General features: G+C 40.9%; 2 protein-coding genes across 2 annotated transcripts; both read right to left on the bottom strand.

Moving 5' to 3' along the window:
- Positions 1-2,363: 2,363 nt before the first annotated feature.
- On the bottom strand, positions 2,364-6,075 carry arfrp1 (ADP-ribosylation factor related protein 1). The gene is made up of 7 exons (XM_080846499.1): positions 5,700-6,075; positions 5,269-5,356; positions 5,068-5,150; positions 3,892-3,973; positions 3,500-3,570; positions 3,136-3,236; positions 2,364-2,471 (listed from the first exon to the last, which is right to left on the bottom strand). The coding sequence occupies exons 1-7, from the start codon at positions 5,790-5,792 to the stop codon at positions 2,384-2,386; spliced, it is 606 nt and encodes a 201-aa protein (XP_080702625.1). The 5' UTR covers positions 5,793-6,075; the 3' UTR covers positions 2,364-2,383.
- Positions 6,076-8,226: 2,151 nt separating this feature from the next.
- LOC308371197 (neuronal acetylcholine receptor subunit alpha-4) lies at positions 8,227-13,270 on the bottom strand (the record flags this gene model as incomplete). Its single annotated transcript, XM_080846043.1, has 5 exons — positions 13,136-13,270; positions 12,922-12,966; positions 12,325-12,434; positions 10,322-11,657; positions 8,227-8,352 (listed from the first exon to the last, which is right to left on the bottom strand). The coding sequence occupies exons 2-5, from the start codon at positions 12,949-12,951 to the stop codon at positions 8,227-8,229; spliced, it is 1,602 nt and encodes a 533-aa protein (XP_080702169.1). The 5' UTR covers positions 12,952-12,966; positions 13,136-13,270.
- Between the last annotated feature and the right edge of the window lie 351 nt (positions 13,271-13,621).

Genomic DNA, 13,621 nt, shown 5'->3' with positions numbered 1-13,621 from the left:
TCAGCGGTTGATTGAGACGAACAGGCTGAAAACAAAGAGGGGGAACTTTTATTCCTCAATGGTATTAACTTGTGTACTTGCAGGACATTTTTAATGGCTATAAAATTAGGGTCTCTACTTGTGAAATTTGGTCAAACAAATATTTATCTTAATAAATAAGCATGCCTTTAAACTTAAATTAGCCTGAAACTAATTACAATGTATTGACCTTTCAGGATTTTCAGACTGACTGCAATTTTATAGGGGCTCTTACACAATTCATTGCAGAGCCTTAATACGATGAAGTGTTGCGTGCTAGTCCCTCATCCAACTTTTATGACTGTACCTTCATATGCCACGTTACATAATGATGACTGGTTGCACATGCCCCAGCCTGGTGGAGCTGCACCAGCAGATGTCCGTGGGATCCCAGAGGAGTACAGGCTTTTAGAGAGAGCTTTTTTTTCTGACAGGAGAGTTCGTAAATGCAGAACCCGTCCCACGAGACCCGGTCCACTGACCAGGCAGAAAACTGCACTCACTTACAGATGGTGGATGGGGGAGAGAGATAGGGAGGGAGAGAGAGAGAGAGAGAGAGAGAGAGAGAGAGAGAGAGAGAGAGAGAGAGAGAGAGACGTACCGAAAACCACGTGCACGTGTACATGCGCAAATCCAGTCGCAGGGCAGATTCTGAGGTGCCACTCTGTGTTGTTTACTTGTTCACATGCTCTTTGCCTGGGTAAGGCATGGAAGTTAAACTGTACTCCCTGTCCTCAACAGACGCCAGCAACTGCATAAACATAGTGGCATTAGAGGGATCCACTCTCACAAGGATCGTCTTATCTGCTGGAACTTGATTTTCTGGAGGATTTGTGTTAACTATTGATCATCTGGAATGCAAATCACCCTAGATCAATATAACTAGATGCTATGAGATAGCCCTGCCAGGATCTTCAATCCCAATGGATTCCCTGCACGGGAAACACATCCAAAGGGTTACCCCCCCCCAAAACACAGAAGTAAAACCAATGATTTCACAGGTTTGCAAATGGATGTTTATTACATAATTTCTTGAATATCATTAAAAATCTATTAACATTTTTCGGGGGTAAAGTATACACAGATAGAGAAAAGGCTAACATAGAAAAACAGAATCCCATATACTCATGTGGCCAACACATTGTAGTTTTCACTATTTACTTAAATTCTGGGACAGTTCCTCATTTATGCTGACATGGGAATGAGTAGGCAAGACTTATTTTTTTGGTATATTTGGGACTGGTAACCGCAGTTTTGTTTTGGCTTGTAAGATATAAGTAGGTGTGATGGAGGTTGCAGTTTTCCACAAGCCCTCACAGCAAATGTTTTCATTCAAATTCAAATATAGGGCTTAAGGAATCTTCAAGTGTAATATAATGTCAGCAAGTCAAGGTTTAAAAGGGTCATGTCCATCTCACGGTCACGGTATACAGAACTGACAAAGGAGTGTGCTATTGGATATCTATCAATAGGTCATATACAGATCTGTACAGATATATCAGATCTGTACCTGATGTGTCCCAGAATACAAGGGGCAGGGTGAAGCAAAAACAATATTTAATGTTCAATACCACTTGTATCATCATGACCTGTTATGTTTCAACTTCATTCAATCTTGGGGAAGAGAGACAGCAATCGTTCTGCAGTCAAAACCACCTGAAGGTGGGTGCTGTTGTTTTTACTTTCTTTACTTGACGCTGTCTTGACAACTCAGTAAAACAGGCTGAACTTTTTCTCTGCCTTAGGTGAATGTCAAGCCACAGTTTCTAATAAAGACAAAAAAAACAACTACTAATGCGATTCATTTAGACCATCACAAATTTTGATTGACGAGATTGAATTGCGATCCCACTGCAAAGTACAGAGGCAAAGTGCAAATTCAGATTTATGAAGATATCAACAAAGCGTCACTGCAGCCACCTCAAAAATCGCCAAACAGGATCCTTATCTTCCCATAAAGGAGGAAATGACAGAAATATGGCGATGGTTTTGCAGTTTCTCTTGTGCACTGCTCACATTAAGAAAGCCTTGGAGAGCATCAGTTCTTTTTTCTCTCTCTCTTTTTTTTTTTTTTTTTTTTTAAACCTTACCTCCACAAAAATATTCTGCTGAAGAATTTCACAGTTTAAAAAAAAAAGCCATAGTCAGTAGGTGAAGGAGGAGGTCTAAAATCCTGGAGCACTGGCCTGGTATAAGACCGCAGACCAGCTGACACCACACACAACCAGTCAAACCTGCAATGTCACAGTTCTGCAATATTGTTCTTTGCACTGACTCACTAATACACACACACACACAGACACACACACACACACACACACACACACACAAGTACAAACAATCTGTATGATTACAAGAGGGGTGTTTATGTAATGTCCTTTTGTCTCGGAGGCCGATGAATGTTCCGGATCACACACTTAACCATCCATTCAATGCCTTCGTTCACCCCCTGCCTGTGAGAAACAAAAGTGTTAATTTGTGATGGCTTGACAGGCTGTTTAATAGACTAGAAATTGCTTATTTCCTCAGCCTCAAAGATATTGACTGACCTAGAATGTGTATGCTTAAATCAATAAACCCACCTTTCAATATCTGGGGGTTTATGCTAGACTGAAATATTGGTCACACTTCCTAGCAAGCATGAATGAATGAATGAAGGAATGAAGATAATTGTGTAAAAGTATGAAACAATACCCATGGTGAGAATGTTTCTCGGTTCCAAATGGGTCTTTGCAGACAGTAAGTTGGAAAGGATATAAGGAGTGATACCTCTATGATTAAGATAAAGCAGCCACCACACCGTTACTGCAATATGCTCTACTACAGTGACACAACAAGCAGCTGCTTCTTACCTAATTTTTTCCAAAATTTGATTACAAAATTCAATGACTCAACATATACCCTTGGGAACTGAATTGGGAAATTGAAGGTACAATGTTTACTCTAAAGCGTGTGATGTGCCAAAGCTGTGAGCAGGAAAGAGGAAGTGCGTGTGCGTCTGTGGTTACTTATTGAAGAAGTATTTCTATCTGACGGGAGCACATGACGTTTGAGTTGAAGGGGTATAGCAACTGGCTCGAGCTAAGTGGAAATATCACCATCAACCTGTGTTCTTACCCTGTTAAAGCAGTGCAGGGCTGCACTAGACAATCCCGTTTCCCAATCTTTGGGGCACAGTCACTGAAAGAGGTTTTAATGTCAGGGACGGACAGGCAGTTCTGAAGAGAAATGAACAATAAATACAGTTACTGGCTACCAACGAAAAATTTGCATAATATTTTGTAACACTGGCCAACATCCAATATACTTCCGACTCATAAACCCAAGGGTTTATCAGGGGAAAGAGCTCCCTCTACAGACTTAACTAAAGTATTACATGGTTATTTAACTCAATCAAATAGACTGAGTTTGTGCTGTGGCCTTCATACACTAACTGCAATCTCCTTTGTTTTAAGGTATTAGTGTGTAAGTATGTGCTTACCTCTACGTCTTGTTTGTTGGCTAGCACAAGGAGCGGGACTCCTTCCAAAACCTCACTGCTTATCATTTTTTCTGAGAAAAAGAGTGACAAATGAACAATCCAGTGGTGCAAAATAGGTCAATTCTTACTTTTTACGAGCCATCCTTTATAGCTTGGGCTGTGTGTCATCAGATATGGATTGCTAGAGTCTGTATCTAGTACCTACATCTGTTATGTCTAAAAAGGCAGTAATAATAAAGAGTATAGTGGCCTGACTGGCCTCTTCATCTCAGAACCCAGAACAGCTGTATATAATATGGAGCCAGGTGCAACCAGCCAAGGAGATGCAAGAGCTGTAGTAAGTCCTGCAGATAACTACATTGACCTCCTTCTTCAGGTAAATGGAAACTCACCAAACGCATCCTTTGACTCAGTCAGTCGTTCTTCATCAGTTGAGTCAATGACATAGATCACGCCATGAGACTCTGCATAATACTACATTTCAACAGAAAAACAAAACATATCTTCACACATGGGAGTACTTTTAAACAATAGCATCATTTTTCCCATTACAGATGGTACACATCAAGCCACAACTATTTTTGCTAATGAGACTCCTCTTTTCTTTCTTCTACTTCCTACTTCTTCTACTGTAGTTTCACTTATGTCATATAAGACCAATCATCAAAAGCCAATCATGACCATTAATCCTTACTAATGCTATTTCCTTTTGTTACCTATTTTTCACTTACTGAAATTAACCATCTTACGATTTAGCATGGTTTTATTTTGTTTTGTTTTTTGGTGCTGATCTCTACAAGTGTCAGGTTATCTCCAGGGGGTAATAATAACACTGGTGTATCAGGTGGTAGATCATTTCAAATAGTGGTGTAGCCTAATCATAAAATATGAAATGTAACAGGTTAGAAATTCCCATTGTGTCATGTTAAAAGTCAGACAGCTAAATTCTATGTGTGCAAGTGTAACACAATACAATCATAATCTAATATCAGGTTTGTATCTCGTGGTGACCTTGTTGAGAACATAATGTAATGCCTTATACAGGGTTTTCTGCCAAAATCCAACAGATTTCACCAGGGGAGACAGGAGAAAAGAGAGTTAGGGAGAAGAGAGGGAGAAGGGGAAAGGCCTTCCAAAGAGGGAAGAAAAAGAGGAAAAGTGGTGCTTCCCAAGTGAGAGATAGTGATAGAGGCGAGGCAACAGGTCCTGATAAATGTTCTGCAGCCAACCCTGAAATTGCATTTATCATTTCACCATATTTCCTTTATGCTACCTTAAGTTATAACACCCACTCCCACCTAAATACACAAGCTGAACTCAAATGTTGGCAGCCCTGCTTACTGTACGTCGCTTTGGACAAAAGCGTCTGCTAAATGACTAAACGTAAATGTAAATATACATAGGCAACACCTATGTTACTATTCACTTCATCCTATCATAGAAATGTCTCTCTGTCAACCACGCGTCCTACGAAACAGCTGGTCTACCTGATTTACATGCAAGGATATCCAAGATATATAGGATAAGAAATGAAAACAAAAAAGAAAATAAGTGATTACTCGACATACTTTATCCCACAATGACTGCAACTCATCTTGGCCGCCAAGATCCCAAAACATCAGACGAGCTTTCCCGACGTCAATGGTGCCGACTGTATGGTCAGGAAATAAGACATATTGCATTTGGAAGAGTAAACATTTAAGGAGTGTATGAGCAGCAAGGTATGAAATTGACACATTACTATACAAACACAGCATATGTGTACTTACTATTAAGACCAACTGTTGTTGTGATCTTCGAGAGACTCATTCCTTTGTAATTTCTACTAAACTTAGTCTTGGTTTGCTCCAAGAAGGTCTGGGGGGAAAAAACATTAATGTAAGGTCTGAGTGACAGGTGAATTATGGTTGACAAACCAGCTGACTATCTGGTCAGGCACACGTTTAGCTAACGTTAGCCCTTTTCATGGCTAATTTTAAATGACTTCAACGAAACGATGATGTTAATATGTGTATTTAAACAAATCAAAATCGAAATGCTGATAAAGAAACATATTTAATGACGCAGTAGCCCTCATTTACAGGAAGTTATCTACTAATGACAAACTGCATTTCTGTGACTAGCAACTCCAGAAACACTTTTTCAAGCTATCCTTTTCTCATGTTGTGGTATATGTCGGGTTGGATAGGAAGAATCTCACCGTTTTCCCTGCATTGTCCAGTCCGAGGATTAAAATGCAGTACTCGTCCTTCTGAAACATGTATTTATACAGACCCGACAATAGCGTATACATTCTGGCTTCTTGGACAAATAGTTGTTAACCTTAACATGGAACATTAGCTTGCTGGCTGCAACTCGACAGTTAGCTAACGTTAGCTAGGGATAGTAACTTACATTCTGAAAAAGACATGAGCTATTCAGATTACGACGCCATTAAAGGTAACGATTTGGATCTGGCAGTACTGTTACCACGGCCTTTAATACCGAATTAAACTTTGATCAAGTCGATATAGCTCGTAGTTAAAAACAGTGGGAACGCTCTGTTTATCTGTGTTCTGCTGCTACATGTTTTTGAGCTGTTCCAACGGAAGTAGTTGGCACATTGCAGTGCATTGTGGGAGTAGTAGTTCAGTAGTTTTCTTGACTCAGAAAAACGTCATACTTGGCTTGAGTAGAGTAAAATCATAGAGTATACTGTATTAGTTGGAGGCTCTGTATTTACTTGTTGCTAGATCCAGACTGAAGAGCATTGCAGTAGTATATTCGCTACGTAACAAACGCGTGGATTTAGTTTTAAGGAGCAGGGAGTTGTTGTCTTCCAGGTAAGCTTTGAGTTTGTACAATTTCATCAGGTTTAATGGATAGGTGAAGTTGGGTGTCATCAGCATATCAATAGAAGTAAATGCCATGTTTCCTTACAACAGGAAAGGTTGTATTCGTCTGCATCGTAACTTAGCGTCAGTACTTTTTTGTTTTGTTTAAATGAAACAAGGAGTATCAATGCTAATGAAACATCAGAACAGCTGAAAATCCCCATACCATAGGCCCATTTTCTGTATGACACACACACACACACACACACACACACACACACACACACACACACACACACACACACACACACACACTGAATGCTTTTATTTGGATCGACAGGTGAAATGATGCATCTCCTCCGTAAACAGGCTGATTGGTGGCTGACACAGAACAGGCCTCTTGCTAGTTGTATGGCTTTTGTTTTTCCCTAGTTCACCAATCTGCAGACACCTTGCACACATTTTATGGATAGACCCCAGGCTACCAAATACCAAGGATAATAATATAATATAATTCCTAATATTTTTATTAGGAAAAAGAGAAGTTTCCCAAGAAACTTCTCAAGGCAAATAGGTACGAATATACTGAACGGTTTAATTCAGAGGAGATAACTACTGCTGAGCTGGTCCATGGAGCATCTCATAGACTCTAAGCATATGGCAAAAGCAATCAAGTAGAAAACCAAACCATCAAGTCCCCGTGCCCCATTTTATAGATCTAACCCCCTTTGTTCTGCCCTGTTCTTGGTTTCTATTTACGTCATTAGGCTTACCCACATCGAGATGCATAGTGCACAGTTTCCTGTGATAAAAGGTGCCTCGTTTTTTCAGAAATGGTGTCTGGATATTGTCTGCCTTGTGGCTTTTGCAGAGGCGTCTAGAGGAGTCTGTCACCTTGCCATGACCCCTCAGAGGCACCCGCCTGCAGGCCATGAGTAAGCATGTTCTTGCAGAAGCGCCCAACTGAAGGCCCATGTCGCAGCCAAAAAGCCCCCAGATGCCCCAATGCGCCTAGGTGTGCATATGTGTTTTTTCAGAGAAGGCATGTTTGCCACGTGATTTATCATAAAAGCTATTTTTGCAACAGGGTTTATAAGAAAAGGCATGTCTGCCTCATGATTTCTCTGAAAAGTTATCTGTGCACCGGGGTTCATAAGAAAACGCCTGTCCAAGGCCATATGATTTCTCCGAAAAGGGCCCTTCTGCCTTATGGCAGCCTTCTCATCTAACTGCTACCTCTATTTGTTGAGATGTCCAAGTTCCAGTACCAGCAATACACACATTATTCAATAATACAGTCATAAGTAGATAAAAATAAGACCGAGCCTCAGCTAAAATTTTATATTCGGAACGTTTTGAGGTGAAATGAACACAGATCCATGTACATTTCAAAACAGCAACCAGTTTATATGACTGTTAGAGTTTTAGCGATTTCGTCAGTCATTACAATGTTAGGTGCGTTAGGATAATTACCAATAGCATTCTGTAACTTACTGTTGTCTGGGGTGCGTCAGGGTTAAAAATCAGTCAGTTTGAACTGATACATGTGTGGTCATTTTCACAGAGGACTGAAAGGGTTTGGCATAGTTCATTTGTAGTAAGTTTCACTATGTGGTCATACCAAACAGTGTAAAGTCCTATTGTAAAGGCAGGGCATCTGGTCAAGATGTACGCAAGGGATTCTGCTTCTTTACTTTCATGGAGCAAACAGTAAGGGTCAAGTCAAGATGGGTACGTTGTAGTTTGTATTAAGAAAATGCTGAACAAATATCTACTATGTTCTATGACAGGAATTAAGTGGTTAGACTAACATTATGCAAAAGTCTTCATTAGGTTCATCTGAACCAAAAAGAATCACAATAAATAAACAAACTGAAGAAAAATGTTCACATTATTGATTAAAACGATCTTGAATTATATCATTCCAGACCACCAGGGAGGGAGGAAAAGTCCTGCGGTACCCGTGATGCACACGAATATGAACATCAACAGGAAGATCCGGTCGATGACCATGGCCACATACTTCCATTCTTCTTTCACCTGAAATGTAGAACAAGTAAGCATGGCGACAGCATGGAGTCACTTTGAAAATCATTGTGGTATTGCTAAATGTAAAACATTAGAAAGATTTGAGTGGTATTCACTGAAGCATAGGCCTTTGCTAGGTGAATCACTGGCTAATCACTGATAAGTGTGTTGGACAGTTGTATCTACCATATAAATGTAACTATATACCACATTTAAAATTCATCTACGACAGCAAGTGTGTCTTAGAGAATGCTGCCTTATAACTAAATGTAATGCTACTTGGATCATTTATACACACACATATACAGCCGCGGAAAAAATTAAGAGACCACTTCAAAATTATCAGTTTCTCTGGTTTTACTATTTATTGGTATGTGTTAAAGTAAAATGTACATTTTAGTTTTATTCTATAACCTACTGGCAACATTCCTACCAAATTTCAAATAAAAATATTGTCATTTAGATCATTTATTTGCAATATTGTCATTTAGATCATTTATTTGCAAAAAAGATGCAGTGTCTTCAGATCTCGAATAATGCAAAGAAAACAAGCTCATATTCATTTTTAAACTACACAATACTAATGCTTTAACTTAGGAAGAGTTCAGAAATCAATATTTGGTGGAATAACCTTGATTTAAAATCACAACTTTCATGTGTCTTGGCATGCTCTCCACCAGTCTTTCACATTGCCGTTGGGTGACTTTATGCTACTCCTGGCGCAAGAATTCAAGCAGCTCGGCTTCTTTTCATGGCTTGTGACCATCCATCTTCCTCTTGATCACATTTCAGAGTTTTTTTTATGGGATTCAGGTCTCAAAATTGGGCTGGCCATGACAGGGTCCTGATCTGGTGATACTCCATCCACACCTTTACTGGCCTGGCTGTGTGGCATGGAGCATTGCCCTGCTGGAAAAAACACTTCTCAGAGTTGGGGAACATTGTCAGAGCAAAAGGAAGCAAGTTTTTCTTCCGGGACAACGTTGTACTTTGCCTGGCTGAGGTTTGTAAAAGACCATAAGGATTGAACCAAAGCGGACTGGAGGGTCTCCTAGTTCGTCTTCTCTGATGAGTCCAATTTTCAGCTTTGCCCAACACATGGTCGTCTGATGGTTAGACGGAGACCTGGAGAGGCCTACAAGCCACAGAGTCTTGCACCTACTGTGAAATTGGACTCATCAGAGAAGACGAACTAGGAGACCCTCCAGTCGGCTTTGGTTCAATCCTTATGGTCTTTTACGACCCTCCTTATGGTCTTTTACAAACCTCAGCCAGGCAAAGACCATAAGGATTGAACCAAAGCCGACTGGAGGCGATGGATGGTCACAAGCCATGAAAAGAAGCCGAGCTGCTTGAATTCTTGCGCCAGGAAAGTCACCCAACGGCAATGTGAAAGACTGGTGGAGAGCATGCCAAGACACATGAAAGTTGTGATTTTAAATCAAGGTTATTCCACCAAATATTGATTTCTGAACTCTTCCTAAGTTAAAGCATTAGTATTGTGTAGTTTAAAAATGAATATGAGCTTGTTTTCTTTGCATTATTCGAGATCTGAAGACACTGCATCTTTTTTGCTATTTTGACCAATTGTCATTTTTCTGCAAATAAATGATCTAAATGACAATATTTTTATTTGAAATTTGGTAGGAATGTTGCCAGTAGGTTATAGAATAAAACTAAAATGTACATTTTACTTTAACACATACCAATAAATAGTAAAACCAGAGAAACTGATAATTTTGAAGTGGTCTCTTAATTTTTTCCGCGGCTGTATATACGTGCATACATACATACGTACATACATACATACATACATACATACATACATACATACATACATACATACATACATACATACATACATACATACATACATACATACATACATACATACATACATACATACATACATACATACATATATATATCCACCATTATATATAAATATATATATATTTATCATGAGGGTTGAAACACCTACAGAGAAATCTGCATGTTCCGCTCGGAGGTGGTCTGCAACGTACTGCACACTATCAATTGCCACCTTCATGGCAGGAGACAAGGTGAGGTCAGGCTCATTTGTAACACTTAGTGACAGAGCTGACTTGGACTTTGGCATCCTCCACTTCCGTGCTGACGGCCTGTTGTTAGTCAGGGATGGGGGTCCCTGGACCAGGGGGGGAGGCTTGGCGCCGTCACCGGATGTGGCCTCCTCATGGATACAGCCGTACTGGATGCTTCTGGAGCGGAGCCGAGTGCTGGCACGTGCCGACTCATGATCCCCTCCCCGCAGCCCGTATTGCACGCTGAGAGAGCGCATTTTGGCTCGGCCGTATGGTTTCCACTCTCCTCCTGGCTGCTGTACCAGGTTAATGGGTGATGAGGCCAGCGAGCCAGCTTGAGACCCAGACTCCTCCAGAAGGGTCAGGTTCTGGCCGGAGGTGGGCCGGAGGGATAGGTGCCTCTGTGGCTGTGGACGCAGAGGGGATGAGCTGCAGCTGGGGACGAGGCTGGCTTTGGGGGAGAGAAATCTAGCCAGATCCAATTCTGCCTCCTCCCGTGTGGAGATGGTACTACTCATCCTTTTTCTCGGTGGGGCGTCAGCAGATATTTTAGTTGGCCGCCGTAGGAAGAGGAAGTGGGGAACCACATCCAGGAAGAGCCATCGCACCCACGGCGGCATCAAGTGGGTGTGCGAGCCGCGGTGGTGCACGTTCAGCACAAAGACCGTGATGCTGATGGAGAGCGTGACGAAGATCATGATGAAGAGCAGGTACTCGCCGATGAGCGGGATGACCAGCGAGGTGGAGGGGATGATCTCTGTGATGAGCAGGAGGAAGACTGTGAGGGACAGCAGCACAGACATGCACAGCTGGACCTTCTCACCACTGGCTGAGGGGAGGTAGAAGACCAGCACGGTCAAGCAGGAGATGAGCAGGCACGGAATGATGAGATTTATGGTGTAAAACAGCGGCAGTCTTTTTATCAGGAAGGAATAGGTGATGTCTGAGTAGATCTCAGAACAGCACTTGTACTTCTTGATGTTGTAGGTGGAAATGGCACTCACTATCACCCACTCCCCGCTCTCCCAGTAGTCCTTCTGGTCCACATAGTCGGACATGCTGACAAGGTCAATCTTGCCGCGGTCGTAGGTCCACGAGCCAAACTTCATGGTGCAGTTCTGCTGGTCAAATGGGAAGAAGGTTACATCGATGCTGCAAGAGCTTTTGTAGATAGCAGGCGGCACCCAGGTGATCCTGCCATCGTAGAACAAATGGGCCTTGGTCAAGTGAGTCACAGTAAAATCTCCATCTGCACTGTAAAAAGAAATGACAGAAAGGTTTCATTTGTTTAGAAGCCATTTTTCTAAAAAGGTGTTAAGGGTTATTATCTGTACAGAATTAATTTTGTTTCCACTAAGAAAATTGTTAGGGAGACTCAGGTAACACTTTACTTAAACCCAGTATCAAAGTAGAAACACATTTATAAATATTCATGTTGTATCATAGCGACTGATATAAGGCTCCATACAGTGCATTTGGTGAATAAACAGTATTTAACACTAGGCAAAAATCTCATCAGTGCCATTATCAAGGGTTAAAAGAAGCATTATTACACATTCTGATACTTCAAACTGCTTATACTGTAACAACGTAATGCTTAATAAGTGCACCTATTACTATGTTGAAATAGTTATGGAGTTATTTAAATCATTATGAGACATGAATACTTTATAACCCTTTATTAATGTGTTTATAATGCTTAATGGATACTGGGTTTAAGTTAAGTGTTACAGAGATACATTTAGGTTGCACTATTTGTCAGTGTTTTGCTTTCACACATGCAAAGAAGAGTAAATAGGCTGTATGTGACCAAATAGCAATAAAATCCTCCATATCAAAACAGCAATACAATACTTCAGTCGCAACAACTACTATTAATACTTATACTGATGACAATGATATAGTTTTAATATTAACATACTTATTGTAGAGAACTATATCTGGCCTCCATATCAACTGAGATGGTATTCTCATGGAAGTAACATTCTCATAATCCGCAGGGTTCCATCGCAGCTTGTAATCATACCATTCCTGGTGAAAAAAATCACAAGTCAAACCAATCTTACTCTTGTCAGATTTAACCCTTCCAGCAATCCAGTTGTGTTTGTTTGTTTTCTATTTCTTTTGATAGACACACACTGTCACACTCACTCGTCTACTCTGTGTGGAAAAGCTCTGGTGGTTAATTGATGACAGTTTGACAATGGACAGTCAATAAGCATGGCCTGACAGCATGACGACCCTTTACCCTCAATTTCCCTTATTTGCTATGCCTCAGATGACAATGTCAAACAGCCAGGGAAACAGAATGAAATGAAGGGTAAAGTCTCTCTGATGGCTGCTCGCAGTATGTCATCAGTTGGATCAGTTAGATCTATTGTGTAAATCAAGTGATCAGGCTGTTCAAAACAGCCACTTTAAGGTCAGGTAACAATGGCAGAGTAGTGGGAGGTTGCCGTGATGAAAATGAAAGAAATTCTACTACAAATGGATGAATCAACATTCAAGAGCCACTCACTTGTTTCAGCCAGACATTAGTAGTCATCATTTGATTTTTCTCATCCTGTTTTTGAAACAAAAAGTAAACGCGTTACTCAACGGTGTTATGACAGCACCATACTATAAAAAGTCATAAAATCCCCCCCCCCCCCCACACACACACACACACACACACACTGTCCATGAAGGAGAAATGCATCATGCAAAAGGAAAGGCAACATGTTGACTTTTACCACATCAATGAGCTGAGCGATAGACAGGCCAAAGCGAACATGCACGGCATCTGAAATGTTGGCCACGGGGCGAGCCAGTTTATTATAGCCAGTGAACAATGTCTCTAGCAGTCTCCCCTCAGCCTGAGCCCTGGATCTGCTCAAGGTAGGAGCTAGAGAGAGACAGAAAGAGACAAGACCGCAGAGAGAGGGAGAGAGAGAGATGGGGAGAGGAGGAGGGGATGAATGATGTGAAGTAAGAAGAAGACACAAGGAGGGGAAATTAAGACAGAAATTAAAGTGTGTGGGCGAACATAAAGTCACACTTTCTTTTTTGGGATAACAATCAAATTGAGTTTGTAAATCGTTGTAAATTGTTACCTGTAATGCTTCTTTCCATTCCTTCTTTGTTTTTTTGTTTTTTAACATTTTGAATGTTTCTGCCATTTGTATATATTATTACATTTGGACAAAATGACGAAGAACAAATGACAGCAGGAGCATGAT

The sequence above is a fragment of the Sprattus sprattus genome, assembly GCF_963457725.1.
Source record: "Sprattus sprattus genome assembly, chromosome: 10".
Classification (NCBI taxonomy): Eukaryota; Metazoa; Chordata; class Actinopteri; order Clupeiformes; family Clupeidae; genus Sprattus; species Sprattus sprattus.
The sequence above is the reverse complement of the archived record's forward strand: the minus strand, read 5'-3'. Positions and strand labels throughout refer to the sequence as shown.